Source organism: Trypanosoma conorhini, assembly GCF_003719485.1.
Source record: "Trypanosoma conorhini strain 025E chromosome Unknown Tco_14.4_contig_00018, whole genome shotgun sequence".
NCBI lineage: Eukaryota > Euglenozoa > Kinetoplastea > Trypanosomatida > Trypanosomatidae > Trypanosoma > Trypanosoma conorhini.
The window spans coordinates 53,619-70,925 of NW_021704105.1; the positions used below are offsets into that span (position 1 = coordinate 53,619).

The following is a 17,307-nucleotide window of genomic DNA, read 5'->3' on the forward strand; positions in this document are numbered from 1 at the left end:
CGAAAGCAACGAGCGTCAGACACACACGCGCCGAACCCCACTCGGTGCGACTACAGTCAAGAAGAAGAAAAAAAAACGAAAAAAAAGTGCGGATCACCCAACAAACGCAGAACGAGTGAGGCTGAAGAGAAGAACAACCACCGTAAGAAAAGAGACATCAGTGAGTCATAGAAGGGGGCCGGGGGAACAGAACAGTTGGGCGAGAGATGTGGGGGTGTCTCCTTCCCCGCGTACTGCTCTTCCACTCCTCCCACGTGGTAGACACAGCGCTCTCGTTAAGCACGCAAATAGGTACATGTTCCGGCCATTACTAAGCGAATTACGCAGTTTACTTGCCCAAGGTTAACTCCTTCTCACTGTCGATGCGAATCATATTTACCGGCTTCCCCACGAGGGAGCACAGGACCAATCCCGCATACTGTCGAACCTCCGACGGTGAGCATAGCTCAACAAACTCATCCCACGAAACGTGGTGGACAAACTCCGCCCACGTGATGAGACCGGAGTCAGGGTGCGGCAGGGCGCTTAGACTGCCTGCCTCAAAACGCTGCTCCCGCATGATCTCAATCTGGGCACAGCTCTCACAGTGCCCAATGCCGCTCGACACAGTGCTACTGTCACTCACCGTACCTCTCTTACACGCCAAATCCCGCATCTGCCACTGCATCCTGGAAGGGTTGGCAAAGTCCAAGGTTCGCAGAAACCGTTGCACGGCAAATATACCGTACTGAGAGAGCTCCCTGTCGCTCACACGGGCATAGAACGCGCTCCACGGTAAACCCAGCGCGGCCTCAATGATTCTTCCTCTATTTTCCAATGTTTGTTTTGCATCGAAACGATCCAAAGACAGACACGGCGCGTGCGCCCCTTCGCTTCTCATCCTTCCAACTGCACCGCTTCCTTTCCTTGGCCGCGGCGCGGGTTCAGCTGCTTCTACATCCAACGGCGCTTCAAAAATGTCGCGGCTGGCCACCGCAGCCTCAGCCTCTTCCGTGGCAACTGGAGGTATTTCATCATCGGCAAAATGCGCCTCTGCTCGACGTCCAAGACGCAACCTGGTACGATCAATGTTGGCAAGAATGGCAGAGGAAAAGTACCCCTGCAAGAGATCTGTCACAAAGCCTCGCATCATATCCAAGCCCGCCACATGCACCAAGTTTGACATTTGCTGTTGCAACTGATGCTTGTAAAACGATGAATACGAGACACCCAGCAACCACATGGCTTCATACACACCCCATTGCTCAACGCGACGCCAGACGAAACGGGCGTCTTGCACGGAACGAATAAACAGGCTCAGGTAACCAAGTTGCTCCCACATAGGATCGTTCAGTGCCCCAGGGGAGCGGTAGAGTGAGATGGAAACCGTAGCCTGTTCAATAAGCAGGTGCTCCATGAAAACAACTTGCTGCTTCCAAACGTCTTTTGCACGTAAACTCATTTTTCCCCTTGTCACCCGCGACGCCAAGAGGTGACGGTCATTTCTCTGTATTGGTGAGAGCGGCCCGGCCACATTTCCCCAAACCACACGCATGTGCTCCAGAAACTTCATTGCCCGAAAAATAAAAGAATCCTCGAGATGGACCTCCATGGAGCTGAGGTGGACGACAAACTCTTTAAAATACAAAATGGGGGTTCTGCGAAAAAGTTTGCGTGAGAAGCGGATAGTGGAGGGTTTGGCATCCACCAGTTGCGCCACCACGCGCTGCTTTGCGCATAGACGTTCGTCATCCACCTGTATCACGGAGACGGAGAAATCAAAAACCTGCTCATCGCCATGGCCTTCCGACTCTTTTACCTGCGAGAGGGAAAAAGTGAGAGGCTTTACCGTCAAAAGAATAAAGTCCTCACTGTCGTCCGAGAGCAGCGCGTGGATACTGTCCAACTTCACCCGGAAGAAAAATTGAAAGTATGGAAGCAAGCAGAAGGTGTCAATGGTGTTCTCAGTAGTGATACTAATGGCGTAGCTCGCGCGGCCTAACCCACGCACCCGAACAAAGAGCACGTCTCCGTCTGGAAGATGTAGCGTTTGCTGCAGCTGTTCACTGCGTCGTAGTACGGCTTGTGGGTCGAAGTTGATGAGGAGCGGCTTGGCGCGCGCAGCCCGGCTCTCAGCTTCCCAGAGTTCCATCACCGGTTGGGATTTTGCGTCCTCCCACGCGAGCCCTCGTGTGGTTCGCGGGTACACAACAACGAACTGAGCGACGCCGCGCTGTCTCACGTTTATTTTGTGCCCGGTGCGATTCTCAACAACAAGCGGTGGCCGGGGTGGCCTGGAAACCACAACGAACATCGTTCCCCCGCGACGATGACACGAGATCATCAAGACATCCGAGCCCACACGCGTGAAGTAAGACACATCCCCAATTTGAGCGACCGTATCATCGGGATACACGCAAGATCCATCGTGCACCTTCATTCGTAGCTCAAAGTGAACGTTAAAGGCGCGTTCACTCAACTTGTCAATGTTAAGAGGCTGTGACCAGTAACAGCGTTGAATTCCAGACTCCTCATCTGCAGGAAGCCGCACTTGAATGGAGTTTGCTGCATTGCCGTCACGAGCAAAATCAATGCGTTGGCTCTGACTTGGCGCCAACTCGACGGGTCGGGGAACAAAATTCGTGCTGTCATACACCTTAACCCCATACTGACGGAAGGTGATTGTGTTATTGGTACAATTCTGAAGAATCCAGCGGGGACTAAATGTGACGACACGAGTGGCCTTCATGCGACCCCCTACAAACTCCACCGTGTACGACAATGACACGCTTACGTGCTTACAGAAGCTACCATGAACAACGCCACTCTCGCACAGTGCGCCAATGGGAACTTGATCAGACCATTTGGTCCATTGAAGACCAGAATCAGATGCATGTCGTCCAATAGACACATAAATTACCGCCTTGTCCCTAAGCTTTTCCATGCGTTTCGTGTTAAGAAGGTAGGCGGGATCACCACTACTGGCACCGCCAACAGCGTCATTGAGAGGGGCGGGCGTGATGCCGCCTTCGCTGCACAGTCCCGCGGCTAGTGCGCCATTCTTTGCATCTGCGACTCGCAGGCAGTGTGGGGTTCGGTTGATGATCCAGTACGGGCACCAGATGGTTACCACCCGTGGGGCGTACTCAATGTGGAGAATGATGCAGGCACCGCGTTGGTCGCGCAGGGCTATGGTGCGATCACACACCCGCTTGCTGACAGAGCGCACAAGCGCCGGAGACAGACTCGATCCCGAGTGCCGGGAGCTTTGCCCCATCGGTTCCCCGTTCGCCTGGGCAACAAGCACGTCGACGTAAATGTCTTTTAGCGGACTCACCTGCGTGATGCAAGAGCGCTCTCCCGAGGCAACAGCAACCGTCGTGACGCTTTCGTAGGAATTGGATTCCCCAAACACCAACAGAGAACGGTGTTGGTTGTCGGTTTTTATTCGGTACAACAGACTAATCCGCATCGGCACACTCGTGCCATTAACGATCAGAAAAGGCGCCTCAAATGTGCCTCTGCAATCAATCACATCGGAGGTCCCGACGAAATTTTTACCACTAAAGCGAAGGCAAAAAAAGACAGACTGTCTTAAAGACGTAGAGGCCTGTACGGTGTTGCCGGCCTCCAGGATGTCATTGGATTCAATTGCGCAGACACCAAGAAAGACTTGCTCATAGAGAAAAGGCAGCATGTCGTAGGTCACCCCCAGGGAACATGGGGTGCCGCGGCGTCCTTCCGTGCGCGGCGCAAAGGTGGTACGACGTCGCAGACACTCAACAGGTAAATGCAAAACACCACCTGGTGGAACCAACCCCACTCCGCCAACATCCATAGAAAATGGAAGTTCATTTTTAAACGCAATGTTTGTGCGGAACTCAACCAATTTTTGTCCCTCCGCAATGCTGACATCCATCAGCAAATGACGGCCCACGACGCCAGGACCATTAAAGACGAGACGCTTCCCTGTTTTCGCGACGCTCATCAATTCCTTGTGACTTCGGAACGAGACCAGCAAACGGTGCTTCCAGAGGGGCAACTCATGACCCTCATCACAAGGGAAGTTAAACTGCATGGTCTCGTTGGCATTCAGCATGGAGGGTTTACAAAGGCAGTTGTGGCTGTCGTGGGCAAAACGAATTTCCAGTTCATGTCCAAGGTGTTGAGTCACGCGATACATGCAGAATTGCTGTTTCGAGGTCCAGAGTGGGTTACAAAGCGCGTCGTGTTCAAACGTGCGCCTTGCGTCCTCCAAGCGCTTCTTTAATAACCACACACGACGCACGTTTTCTAGCACCCGCGCAGAGAAGTGTAGGCGCACAGGACGTAAATGAAGCCCGGTTCGCAGATATCCTTTTCGGCACTTTACGTCTTCGAGTGACAAATTCGGCTCACTTCGTAGCACGACGTCCAAAAGGACGGGTTCAAGCAGCGAACACCACGCTGAGGTGCCGAGGTTGTAGTAGATGACACTGCAGGTGAGGGAAACGTGCAGCTTGAGAGCTACACCTTTCTTCTCCACCGTCGGGGTGACGAGGTTGTCAATGCGGGCGCGAAAGAGGGGGATGTTGGCATCGCTGCTATCATCCACCACATCCACGCTGAGGTATCGCAGATTAAACGACAGACTCGTATGGTGTGCCACCTCGGCCGTTCTGTTGCTCTGCTGACTGTCGTACTGCGGCGTCTCCAGCGACGACGCGATTTCGCCCCCCACGACGTCATCCAGCACATTCTTCTCGATATGTCCTATTGCCTGCTGCGCCTGTAGGACAGCGTCCCAGCAAAGGTAGACGTCGCCGTAACGGAGCCGCACCTCAATTCCGTGAGGACAGTGTACCCCGACATGCCGCTTCACTAAATTCTCTAACTGAGAGCGCGACTGCGTGTGGTGAACCGTCAGCGCCCACTCAGAAACTAGCGGTCGGGTCTCCATTAGACTTCCGTCTGCGTCCAGGTACTCACAGTACAGGAGGAACTTACTCATTTCAAACGTACTGGAGCCATCCATCACGTGACCATCATGCATTGTCATTGCCATCTGCACAGACATCGTTGCTTGAAGAACCAATGAGCGTGAAAAGTGTGGCGCATGTGCTGTCGCCTGGGAACGGACGCGTAACCCATCCCTTCCCTCTGGAAGTGTGAGTAAGAGGACGACACTGGCCCTGACTCGTCTATTGACATTATTTGCACGGCACCCTGCTTCCGAAGTGGCCAAAACATCCTCCTCGGTGTTCCTGTTACTACGGTTTTTTGAATTACAGCGGAGAGGCAAAGAGGCGGTCTCGTCCTCCCCGGTTTCTGACTCCGATGCGTTTGACTCCGGACCAGCGCCTGTGGCGCGGGCATTACCGCAGGATTGAGGCGCCTCGTTCAGAATTATATTACGGGTTGCATCTGCAACCACGTACGACCCATTTCCAAAGGCCACGTAATACTCAAGGACTCTCCCGTAAAGGTGGATGCGGGCGTTGATGATGCAAAGCGTGAGACCATCGCCAAGTGACAAGAGGGGCGATTTGGCGTCAATGAAGTAAATGTCATGCCCGTTAGCATCAATGGTGATGTGGTTGTACCGCCCCTGCCCCACCTGCACCTTGGTGCGCTGCGAGAGCACCAGCCGCTCCTGCAGAGTGACGTCACTATCGATGTATCTCACCTCGTGCACGTGGTATTCTGGCAGCACAATTCTCCGGTAGGGTTCGTAAATAGTGGAAAGCAACAAGTGTATGCTGCTTTTTTCGAGTAGCACAACGGCTCTTCCAAAGTCCACCTGGATCGCTTCCTCCCGCGTGCTCCATGCGTCTAGGCGGAAGGAGAGGCAGCGAGGGGCCGGCAAAACATCCTCCTCCTTCCTCTTCTCTCCGTCGATGTCGCTCTTCAGAGAAGAGGAGGCAGCGGCCAGGGGACGCATGTCAAGCAGTTTTGCTTTCTTGTCCGCGCCCAGGGTAATAAAATCCAGGTTCACATGCATCCGCCGTGTCACAGTGGGGCTGCCCCTCAGCTCACTTCCGCCCACGAGGCGTGCATACAACGCAGACATCTCCCCCACTTGAAGGAAGAAGCCAACATTGTTGCGTAGCACACGCAACGTGAAGGATTCCCACTCTACGCAGACTCGCATGCCAACGCCACTTCCTCGCGCGGAGGCAGGGACGTCGCCGGATTCACATACTGCTGGGTCACCCATCGGTAGACGGAGACCCAACGCCGTGTCCTCCGCGTTTGAATTGCAGGTGTCTAATAACTCCGCCTCGATCGCCACAAAATTACGCGCCAGACTGTGTAGAAGAAGCTCATAAAGAGACTGTTCCACTTCCACCATAATCGCACTGACACTGAGCTTCAACTCCCACATTGCATTAACATGTGGACGCCCGGAGAACTCTACGCGCGTCGGCTTCAAAACGTAGCATGAATGCTCCCACAGGGACCTCACGCTAAGAGCAGCGAGTGAAACGCCAAAAGAGCCATCACCCCCCGCATCCCTCGCCACGGTGATGTCTCCCGGGCTGAACACTACACCACGGCCAAGGCGTAGGCTACACGCGACAACGTCCCCGTTGTGTTCCGCCACCACCACGCAAGGTGCCTTAATCGTAACGTGCACCGACAACGAGGAAGCATTTGCACGGCTGTATGGCCGCCGACTTCTCCACATCCGCCGTTCCTCTAAAAAAGTCCACAACCAGCACAGCTGCATGTATCCACCCTTTTCAAAAACCTCACGAAGGGTGCAAATCTCTCGCTTAAGGGGGAGAAGAACCCATAGGGAGTCAACCGTCCCGGTGAGCCCTTGCTCTGCGGTGCACGTGAGAGAGAGCAGCCGCTGCGCCTTCCCAGTCTCCGTACTTTTCTCCGAGCAAAACGGCGGCAGGAAGAGAGGCGTCAGATTCCGTTCACCACCCAACGCTTTATCCTCCACTACCAGACCGTTTTGCGCGATAACGCCAACCGAAAGGGACCACGCACAGTTTACTCCATACTTCTCGGAGGAAGAGACAAATTCAATGGAATTAATGAAGACAACAAACAGCGGCATGACGCGCTGACGTGGGTGTATCGGCCGCAGAATAGTCAATTTCACTCCGCCAAGAGTGAAACGATGATTGAAGGAATAGTCCTGCTGCTCTGGAACAGGCGGGAATAAAACAACTCCCGCCACACGTGGTTCCCAACGTAGAATTCTACCATAGGCATTTCGAGCATGAAGGCCAAATAGAGAATCTTTCAGGTTAAATAAGAAATATGGCTCCGGTGTGATATCAACAGCACCGACCGCAATGCGAGTCGACACCGACTCATCCCCATTTTCTTCAAAACTCACTTCATACCGCACCTGAAGTGCCACGTCTTCCTTCGTAGGAGTATGACGCTGACTTATCCCTTCCTCCCCTGCCGTAGTTGGTGGCGTCGCCGTTCCACGACTCTCATTGTGCAACCAAAGAAACCGAAGTGCGTCATCCACGGCTTCTCTCGGATGACGGCGAAACACCACACGACTCTGCAGCAACGGCTCTAATTGCCACACAGAGGCCTCTCCAACGGCATAGCGGGATAAGAATCCACCATCTGACCTCCAATGAAGCTTTAGCGTGAAACGCTCCATCACCACAGCGACATCGATGGCAGGACGTTCAAGGCTCACAAAAGAATCCACGTCGTCCTCCACACAACGGTACAATCGAGGCGGGTCCCTGAGACGAAGGCATATGTACCGAATATCAACAGTCCACCCCGTCAACTCCCCGCCGGCACCGTAAGCCAGTAGAAAGGGGTCAATGGCAACCCTATTGGGCAGAAAGCGGGACTGCCACGGCTTTTCCATGTAGTTCACAAAGAACCAGTTTACCAAGAGTACAAATTGATGTGTAGTTCCCTGGAAAACGACATCCGCTGGCATTTCCACTCGAAAACGACGAGGGCGCGCGCCGCTCCAGCCATCTACACGAAAGAGTTCATAGGAAAACTCCATTAAAAACTGTGTGCGGTTCAACAAGGTCACCATATTCAAAGCAGCAGAATCACTGCTGTTTCGTTTCCGTCGTATTCCCTGAACTTCAAGTCCCTCGAGCGTCAGCGTTGAAATGTGTTGCACAACTCGCTTTTGGTTTGCGGAGTTGCTTTCCCCAACAACGACAAGTTTATCATGGAAGCGGCAGAGATCAACTTTCCCCCACAGCTTGGCGGGCAGATGGGGAGGGTTGTCTCGAAGTGAGAGTTGCAAGTGCGACAACTCTACATGTTTATGCAACAGGCACCAAGAAAATGGTGCAAGCGGGGCATCGGGTTGAGGCCAACGCAGCAGCGGAGTCCCCACGGTATAAGGCTGGCGCCACACCAACATTGCCGCTCTGGAGATGACGCCTCGTGAAAGCACCTCAATAAGGCTCCATAACTGTGCTTGACAGTAGACAACGTCTAAATGCTCCCCTGACAGCAAAACAAAATGTGTGTGGCGGTACCCAGCAGTACCTCCATTAGCAATGAAATCTGATGTCGACAACAGTGGTGGCTCACGGTGGATAGAGAATGAAAGGGAGAGCGTTGGGTTGCTGGCGAGAGTCCCTGCGTCGGTTTTCTTTTCGCAGCGGTTTCTGGTGGGGGCGACCATTTGAACAAGTTCCCCGGAAGAGGCATCACGCATCATTATCTGAGGATTATGTATCATCGAACACGTCTTATTACAGCCCTCCGTGTTGCTCCAGCAAATGTTCACGCGAGAGCCTTCTATTACGGCCACGGGTCCAAGTGCGGCATCATCCGCGTCACCGCACTGTTCCCCATGGAGAGTATCCGCGTCAACTGCTACGCCTGTTTTGTCTGCCAATTCAAACCTGTCAGTGGGGTAGTAGAGTGACAGAGCAAGGCGCTCCAGATCGATGGAAATATAGTTACCTTGGAGTAGACCCCCAGCAGGATCTGCCCGCCATTTTTCTTCAATAGATGTTGCAGTTTCAGCCGACCAAGGGATAGAACGATATATCGCATGCCCATATATTTGATTTGTCACAATTCCCGTAATATCCCATAACATTTCAACAACACTCAGCAACTCACTTGAAAACTCCAATTTGACGTCTGTTAGGGCATTCAGCTTCATGTACTTCCTAGACAAATGGGGATATACTCGCTCTTTCATTTGAAACGAAATGTGCATCGCCGGATACACACCAGAGCCCGCATTCGCATCTGCATCTGCCACTCCAGTGGAAGTGGAAGTGGAAGTAGAAGCGGAAACAGGTGGCGTCGCCGCGGACCTCGTGACCTCTACCACTGGCGTGTTTCTCGCGTGCGCCGTGACAGACAATCCTTCCGTAGTGAGAGCGATGAGTTTCTTCCGTTTTTGCTGCACATAGGATAGATTCACCGCGGTCATAAATACACTGTGCACTGGCGGTGCTGCGTCGTCCTCGTGCCGCTCAATTGCCTCATCCAGAAGGAGAAGCGTACACTGCGGGATGGCCATGTCAATCGTAATCAAACGCAGCTGGTGCTCCTCGCCCACTTGCCTTTCCGCCGCTTCCTCGTCCTCTGGTGAAGGGTCAAGGGGGACTTCCATGGCATGGTAGTCCACTGCATGGGCGTTAAGCGCGTTGGCAAAGTGATAAGCCTCCTCCGTGCTCTTGAACCTCACGCGGAGGTGACGGCATGGACGTGTTCGAGCGGACGCACGTATAATCTGAAACGCGCGCTCCACCTCTTGTGCTTCTCCCTTCTCCCCACTACCCTTATGCGCTCGATGCCATTCTTCTGCGAAAGCCTCAAGTAGCCGCATGCTCCCAAGAGATGGAAACTTATACTTGCCAAAGAGCACCTCCTTCGCCTTCAATACACCGCATCTGCACTCTTGCGAGACACCACCGCACTCCAGAAATAAACTCACCTCCGCGGCATCCTGCAGAATGTGTAGATGCCCTCGATGAAGCTCAAAAAAGTGACTCGGAAAGGAGGGTCGTTTGCTGTGATAGACAATCATTTTCCCCATCGCCACTTCCACGCGGCGGTGGGTGTCTAGCCATTCCGGCGCCCGCATCTTTTCGCGATAAAATTGTTCCTGCTGACACCGCAGGGAGAGTTCATGTTCGACAAGGTAGCGTTCATCGACCGTCAAAACTTGGGCAAGGAATACCATGCTTGAGGAGGCAACCGAGGCCTCACAGACTGTATTGGTGGCCGTCAGCTGAGAGAGTCTCTGACAAACGTCTGTCAGAGACGAAAAGGAGTTGCACAGTACAGAAAGACTCTGTCGTGAGCATCGAACTTGCAGTGGTTGTGCAAACACAAGTGATGCGGAAAAGAGCGGCACAGAAGGGCTGCGTTGCATCATCATACTCTTCTTGAAGCACACCGTAAAAGATGAAAGGGACGTCATCTTTTCCCAGTGCCTTTCGGAGACGCCGTTGTCGTTGTCGTCGTCATGGCAACCGGCATCGGCACCCGTGGGGGTCACGAGAGACTCCACCGTTAATCCCTCTACAATGACATGTGCCGTATTCACCCAATCGTCCGGGTCGTCGCCGAAGATGTTGGACATTCCAGCGAGGCTTTGTACGCGCCGCCGTCGCTCAAGTTTCCTTGCAGGGTCATTCCTCATTTCCAATCGCCCCACCTTCACGCGACTCACCTGCCGCGCATCCTCCGAGGCAGCGATGCGGAGGTCGTGAAGTAGGATGCGCCAGCTGCACAGAAACTCCCGCTCCACCCTCATCATTAGCGCCGTCCGCTGTGCCGCGGGGTCCATCGCCTGTCGTCGCCGTTTGCAGGGTGGGCTAACACCCCCCAAGAAGGCTGCAGACGATGCTGTGGCCAACGACGGAAAGAAAGAGGCGGGCGGAGGGTGCACAAACTCAATGCAGGCCCGAAGAAAAGGCACGTCCACGTTGCAGTCCATGGGGCTCCATTCCAAGCGAAGTTCATATGGCAGCACCCCAGTCACAGTGTCATACTCCGCCAAGCTACCAGCGTGGTGTCGCTTCAATGAAAGCGACATCGCTGACGCATCTTCAATGCCGCCCGTCACATACCTTTCATTGGCCACACGAATAACACTCACCACACGCGGTTGCTCCGACAAGTGCGAAAACACCATATACTCGTCAACCGCAAATTTAAAGGAAAAACGCCGCGTAAACATGTAAGTCAATTTGGCGTTAAGTCGCTCCATTGCCAAAGTAGCAAATGGTATACGTTCCCCATCGCTCTCGCACAGCATTAGCTCGAGACCATGTACATAGAGACTAGCCTGCCAGCGAAGCTCCCCAAGGTTCCCGTGAGATGCACCACTAGCATCGGAGAGGCTTTCAACTTCATTCTCGGGAATACCAAACTCCTTGGCAATGGCGAGACGTTGCGCAACTGTCCAACGTTCCGCATATACAAGCTGAAACATTTCTTCAGTCTCTGCCTGAAGTTCAGCGGCGTCCTCGTCCAACGCATCAGAGGAGGTGTGCCGTGTCCGTGAAAAAACTGTCCAACCCCACCAACTTGAACTGCCTGTCCTACTCGCCTGGGCCAAATCCATGGCGGCTCCCACGCTTGACACACTCTGTGGCTCCCCAGATTTCTCTTCGGCTTCTTCTTGTTCCTGCTGCTGCTGCTGCTGCTGTTGTTGTTGTTGTTGTTGCCGTCGCTTCTCTAATAACTTGTCCCTGTGCTCCCGCTCCAGCTGCGCTCGACGATAAGCGAGCCGCCGTGCTAGTTTGATAGACTCCATCGGTAGTTCCATCTCCAATTCTCGCAGGCGCAATGCCTCTTCCTTTGTAAGCTCCGCAAGCCAGTCGACCCCCAAACGTTCTCGCCTGGCACGCTTGAAAAGTGTCATGTAATTTTCTCTCGCTGCCTTGAGACGCTTGTAGTTTTCCCATACAAACACATGCCGCTCGCGACTCCGCCGTACACGATGCAGCGTCACTTGAATGGCGTAAGCCCACCACGCACGCGCATTGTCGGTGGGCCTTCGTTTGTCTGCGTCCACAGGCCTAAACTGACGCAGCACGTCGTACTCCTCCCCGTCACGTATCTCACGCCACAGGGCACGAAGGGTTGCCCATTCCCCACTAGACAACGCAGCAGATAGAACATCCAAATGTAGATCTATACGTGCTGTCGGAAGGTCGGCGCGGTACGGCACCGGCTGGTACTGTACACAGGCCATTGCACCAAATGGGGAAATAAAACGGTGACACCCCGATGGTTGACGCTGCCGCAACGTTGAGGATGTGATCTGCTTAGGCGATCTTCTGACCTTCTCCAATGGAGTCCCTTCCGTCTCCTGTGCGGTACCGGAGACGTGGCTCTCCTTATGGTCGCCTCCAGCCACCGTTACCGCAGGGGAAGTAGTCGCATTAAGCAAAAACTGCACCCCCTCCAGCACCACCTTCTTGTACAACACTCGATCCTTCGCTGCGGTAAAGTGCGGATTGAAGTTTTCATCACACGCATACGTTCGAAAGTGGTCCAGTACAATAGAAAAAGAATGGTAGTCTTGACCCACACGTTGCTCCTTTCCTGCGTCTACGCCTCCTCCAGAGGCGTAACAGCCTTCATACTCCACAACAACATCCCTCAACAGCAGTTGAACATTGTTCAGTATGACAGACTTTAAACGTGCCGCAAAAGTTACGTCCTTCTGCGCTTCCACACATGCATTCCCCTCCTCCTGCATCTCCTCTTGTAGTATACTCCCTGTGGAAACTGTGGTGTGGGTCGGGAAAGCGGTCTGGGCCGTCCTTTCATCTTCTGCAATTTCTTGCTGCAGCAGCTCATCAAACAACTTCAATTGGTGCAACTTGCGTTCATATGCCTCATGTTTTTCACGTGCCGGGTCATACCCCGCCGCCGTCTTCTGCTGCAGCACCACACGCACCTTTTGTACCGCCACCACCACGCACTCCGACTGCAGCCGTGTCCATGGAATGGTAACAGTCATCTCCTCGATGAAGCCTTCTTTGACGCAAACGGCCGTATCAAACGCCCGCAAGGCGTCCCTGCGGAAGCGCAAATTCCTCAGCCTCACATGTCCGCTCCACAAAGACACCTTCACCTGCTCCCTGTTTACATTCTCAAAGTAGTTCCCCAAGTGGGTTGTGACAAGGCCCGCCACAAATTTGTCAAACATGGAAGAAGAAGCTGCTCCAAACAGCGAATATAGCCAAAGTTGGTAAAAAAAACAACAACAGGCGAGTAAAAGAAAAACAAAGCAAAAATGTCCACAAGTCTTTCGTTAGCTCCGCGTAGAGGTGTTGTTCAGTTCCCGCTGCGTGGCGATGGCCGTCCCAAGCAAGCAGGCGCAGGAGATGCTACGATATATATAATATAACTATTTCCGTGCAAGCATTAATGCATAGAGAGAAATCTAGCGTGTGTGTGTGTGACGGGAGTGACTGGGGCAGCAACAGTGCAGCGAGTAAACGCCAGCACTGCACGTCTTGCTCTTGTCCAGCTCCCCACCCCTCCTAAAGTATGTCACCAACGGCTCCACCCTGCTCTTCTCTCTGTTGCGCGTGTGCCTGTCTCTCTCCTAGGCGTACTACTGCACCCGGCCACTCAGTGGTGGGAGCGCAGCCGCCCTAACGAGAGTCAGAAAACTCCAAAGTAACAACAACAAGAACAGGAAACAAAAAAACGTCTCTTGGCGCGGGGCGCATAGGAGAGCAGAAGCAAATTCGTTTACGCGGGGAAAGAAAAATACAAGCAATAGATGAATAAAGGGGCCGTATAGAAAGAAGGAAAGCGTTACAACAGCAACGTAAACAAGCACGTCAAGCAAGTTGTGAATGGACACGGGGGTACTGGAAAAGAAGAGCGAAGATGATACTTTAAGTAACTAAGACAGTCAGACACACACACACTGAAACGCAGAGCAAGCGTATGGTACAACAAAAGCGTGAAGAACAAAACGGCAAATAAAAACACCGCTTGAGATATTGTTATTATTATTTTTTTTTCTTTTCTTTTTTACGTTTTATTTTCACACGGAGGACAGACTTGAAACTTAAACAATGATAAACCAGTACACGGCTTCCGCCTGCTGCATCTCTGTCGCTCTCTTCAAGCTTTTTCTTGGTGCCTCTTCGGTATCATCCCCTCGAATCGTTGACGGCTGGTCAATCCACACTGACCCGTTCTGTACCATTCGTTCAAGAACAGCCTGAACACGGTGAGACCGCCACATAAGACTGGCTTCAAGCTCACTTTGCCTAAACGCCACACACTGCACATCAAGAGGGATATCCGTTGTGCCAGTTTCGACGTCTGTTTCAACATCAGCAGAGCCGCGATACAAAGCGGGGCCCAGTAACGCGTGGGAGACCCCCACGCGGCCGGAATTCACACCACCAAGCACCGCTTTGTTAGACACATATTCGCTCTTTACTTGAGCAGACCGATAATGGGAAATCTGTTGCGCACGCTTCTTCAGCAGGCAGTCAAGCAGTGGAGCGTCATCCGCGCTGCGCGTTCCATCAGGCGTGGTTTGAATGTAACTCACACCAGCAAGTTTTACCACGTTGTAGCCCTCTCCTAACACATGTAGCTTGTCAAGGGCCATGCAAATATCGGCCTCCGTGATAGCACAGAGACTCCCGTCGTTTCCCTGAGAGCCATACTGCCTCTTCATAATATGCACGATGCGATTTAATGGAACGTATGAACCACAGAACTTCCGCTCCTTCATGCAAGACTCCACCACCTTCCCTGCCAAACCATAGTAAAAGTCCCCAAGACCCAAAATACCGGCAAAAATGTTTTTCTTTGAGGAAATAAGATCGATGCCAAGGGAATCCGCCATCTGCCGAAACCGCGCGCGAATGATAGGGTCCTCCCTAATCTCATCCCTGTGCTTGCGCGCAAGGGAACGCAAAGCTTCCTCAAAACCCTCCAGTTGGTCCGCTATTTGCCCCAAACGCTCTGCCGTGATTTGGGCGCCCAAATCAGTCATCTGCCGCTGCGTCTCATTCTTCCTCTGAACGTGTGCAACCCCAATTCCGCGCCGCATACCCTGCAAAGTGTGGAGAGAACAGAATTCCCCCAACTTATTCCTTGCACACCAGCCTTAGCAACACCCTCGCGACAACGAGAGAAAACGCAACATGCACAAACAACGAAGCCAGAGGCAGCCAGTAATAAAAAGAGTGTGAGAGAACATACACCACAAGCATCCATTATACAGCGAAGGAAGAAACAACCACCACCCAAAGAAAAAAGGGAAAAAATCCATTAAAAAATGAGCAAAAAAAACGACACAAAATATATAAAACCAGCACAACACTTCAATATTTTGCCTGTCAACAGCCCAACACGACAACCTTCCTCCGCACTGCAGCGCACAACGCTCCCCAAAAGAGAACGAACCAGTGCAAAAGAAAAAAAATTTAGCATAGTCTTTTCAGAAAAAAAAATTAGAAACATGCGAATTAAAAAAAAATGATATACTTAGCTCAGACAAGAGTGCTGCGAAGCAAAATTCTCGTCCACCAAAAACGCGTATGAAGCAAAAGCCTCTGATCCAAACAAACGTGCCCGGCTCATAAAACATTCCACACCCCTGAGAGCAAAGTCACTTGTCATAAAAGCGCTGTGGCAAGTCAAAAGAATCTTGTCATCGCTGATGTCCCACAGCGGGGAGGCGGAGGAGAGCGGCTCCTGCTCGAAGACGTCCACAGCGGCACCACGGATGACGCCGTCCCGCAGCGCACGCACGAGGTCCTCTTCGTTCGTCGTGGTGCCGCGGCCAATGTTGATGTAGATTGCACTCGGCTTCATCATGGCAAAGCGCTCCCTGTTGAAGAACTGCTTTGCCCTCTCTCCCCCTGGAATAATATTGACCAAGAAGTCGGACTCGCGGATCACGCGGTCCCGCTCGGCGTCACCGGACACCACAAGCGCGCCGTACTTGTCCACCTTCTCGGAGGGTGCGGAACGCCTGACACCTGTCACCTCCATCCCGAACACGGTGGCAAGGCGGGCGGTGGCCTGCCCAATGTCGCCGTAGCCAATGATGCCCACCTTCCTCCCGCGCAGCTCAACCATGTTGAAGGGGTCCCACTTGTGCGCCGCGCGGCTCGCCAGGCTGCGCCACGTTTGCCGGTAAAAGTACAACATGGAGTACATCACGTGCTCTGCCAAGATGGAAGAGTAGCAGCCGCGGCCATTCGTGAAGGGAATGTCCTTCACCTCTTCAAGAAGATCATGCAATTTATAGCTGTCCAATCCAGAAGAGACACTGTGAATCCATCGCACACGACGCTTCTCTTTCGGCAGGTGGTAGTCGTCGCACAAATACTTGATTGCACCATGACCGAGAGAGCGTGCAACAAGGATAACAAGAGGTTCCCCAGATTGCTTTGCTTCCTTGAAATCTTCTTCAGGAACTGTTTTAAGAATGACCACGCGCTTAAATCCACCAGGACCTGAGACGGTTTTTATAATCTCTTCTGCGAATGGCTTCGGAACATCAAAAGCAATGCAAAGTGTATAGTCGAAAACACTCTCCATCGAGCTTGTCATTAAACCACTTAAGAAAGTTCGTGAAAAATGCAATTAAACCTGTAAAAAAAAGAGGAAAAAAATATACAGGCACTCAAATAATACACGCAGAACAAACACCAAATTCCACTCAGAAAATAAAAACATTCCATTACAAAAACGGAAAAAAAATGGTAGTAGTACAAAAAAAATGTGTCCAATACGCGCAAGCAACAAAAATTGAGGCAAAAATTTAGGAAATCACAAAATATTAAGCAAGCAACCCACGATATACTTTCCGTTACCAAAATAAAAATAATTCCACGCAACAAAAGAACGCGCATTACGCACAGAGATACACGCGGTGCAGCTACTATATACGATTGAAGGATCTTGTCATCGCTGATGTCCCACAGCGAGGAGGCGGAGGAGAGCGGCTCCTGCTCGAAGACGTCCACAGCGGCACCACGGATGACGCCGTCCCGCAGCGCAAGCGCGAGGTCCTCCCCTTTCGTCGTGATGCCGCGGCCAATGTTGATGTAGATTGCACTCGGCTTCATCATGGCAAAGCGCTCCTTGTTGAAGAACTGCTTTGTCTCCTCCGTCCCTGGGAGGGTATTGACCAAGAAGTCGGACTCGCGGATCACGCGGTCCCGCTCGGCGTCACCGGACACCACAAGCGCGCCGTACTTGTCCACCTTCTCGGAGGGTGCGGAACGCCTGACACCTGTCACCTCCATCCCGAACACGGTGGCAAGGCGGGCGGCGGCCTGCCCATGTCGCCGTGCCATGNTGCCCNCCTTCCTCCCGCGCNGCTCACCNTGTTGAGGGGGTCTCNCTTGTGCGCCGCGCGGC

The 17,307-nt window shown here is 52.7% G+C and overlaps 4 protein-coding genes across 4 annotated transcripts, besides 1 other annotated feature; all 4 read right to left on the reverse strand.

Annotated features, from left to right (window-relative positions):
* Positions 1-328: 328 nt before the first annotated feature.
* Positions 329-13,105, reverse strand: Tco025E_00714 (uncharacterized protein; the record flags this gene model as incomplete). Its single annotated transcript, XM_029367654.1, has 1 exon — positions 329-13,105. The coding sequence occupies one exon, from the start codon at positions 13,103-13,105 to the stop codon at positions 329-331; it is 12,777 nt and encodes a 4,258-aa protein (XP_029232236.1).
* Positions 13,106-13,913: 808 nt separating this feature from the next.
* Positions 13,914-13,959: a microsatellite.
* Positions 13,960-13,981: 22 nt separating this feature from the next.
* On the reverse strand, positions 13,982-14,983 carry Tco025E_00715 (ESCRT-II complex subunit VPS22; the record flags this gene model as incomplete). Its single annotated transcript, XM_029367655.1, has 1 exon — positions 13,982-14,983. The coding sequence occupies one exon, from the start codon at positions 14,981-14,983 to the stop codon at positions 13,982-13,984; it is 1,002 nt and encodes a 333-aa protein (XP_029232237.1).
* Positions 14,984-15,420: 437 nt separating this feature from the next.
* Positions 15,421-16,494, reverse strand: Tco025E_00716 (putative D-isomer specific 2-hydroxyacid dehydrogenase-protein; the record flags this gene model as incomplete). Its single annotated transcript, XM_029367656.1, has 1 exon — positions 15,421-16,494. One exon carries the CDS (start codon positions 16,492-16,494, stop codon positions 15,421-15,423), a length of 1,074 nt encoding a protein of 357 aa, XP_029232238.1.
* Positions 16,495-16,502: 8 nt separating this feature from the next.
* On the reverse strand, positions 16,503-17,243 carry Tco025E_00717 (D-isomer specific 2-hydroxyacid dehydrogenase-protein; the record flags this gene model as incomplete). The annotated part of the gene is made up of 1 exon (XM_029367657.1): positions 16,503-17,243. One exon carries the CDS (start codon positions 17,241-17,243, stop codon positions 16,503-16,505), a length of 741 nt encoding a protein of 246 aa, XP_029232239.1.
* Positions 17,244-17,307: the final 64 nt, after the last annotated feature.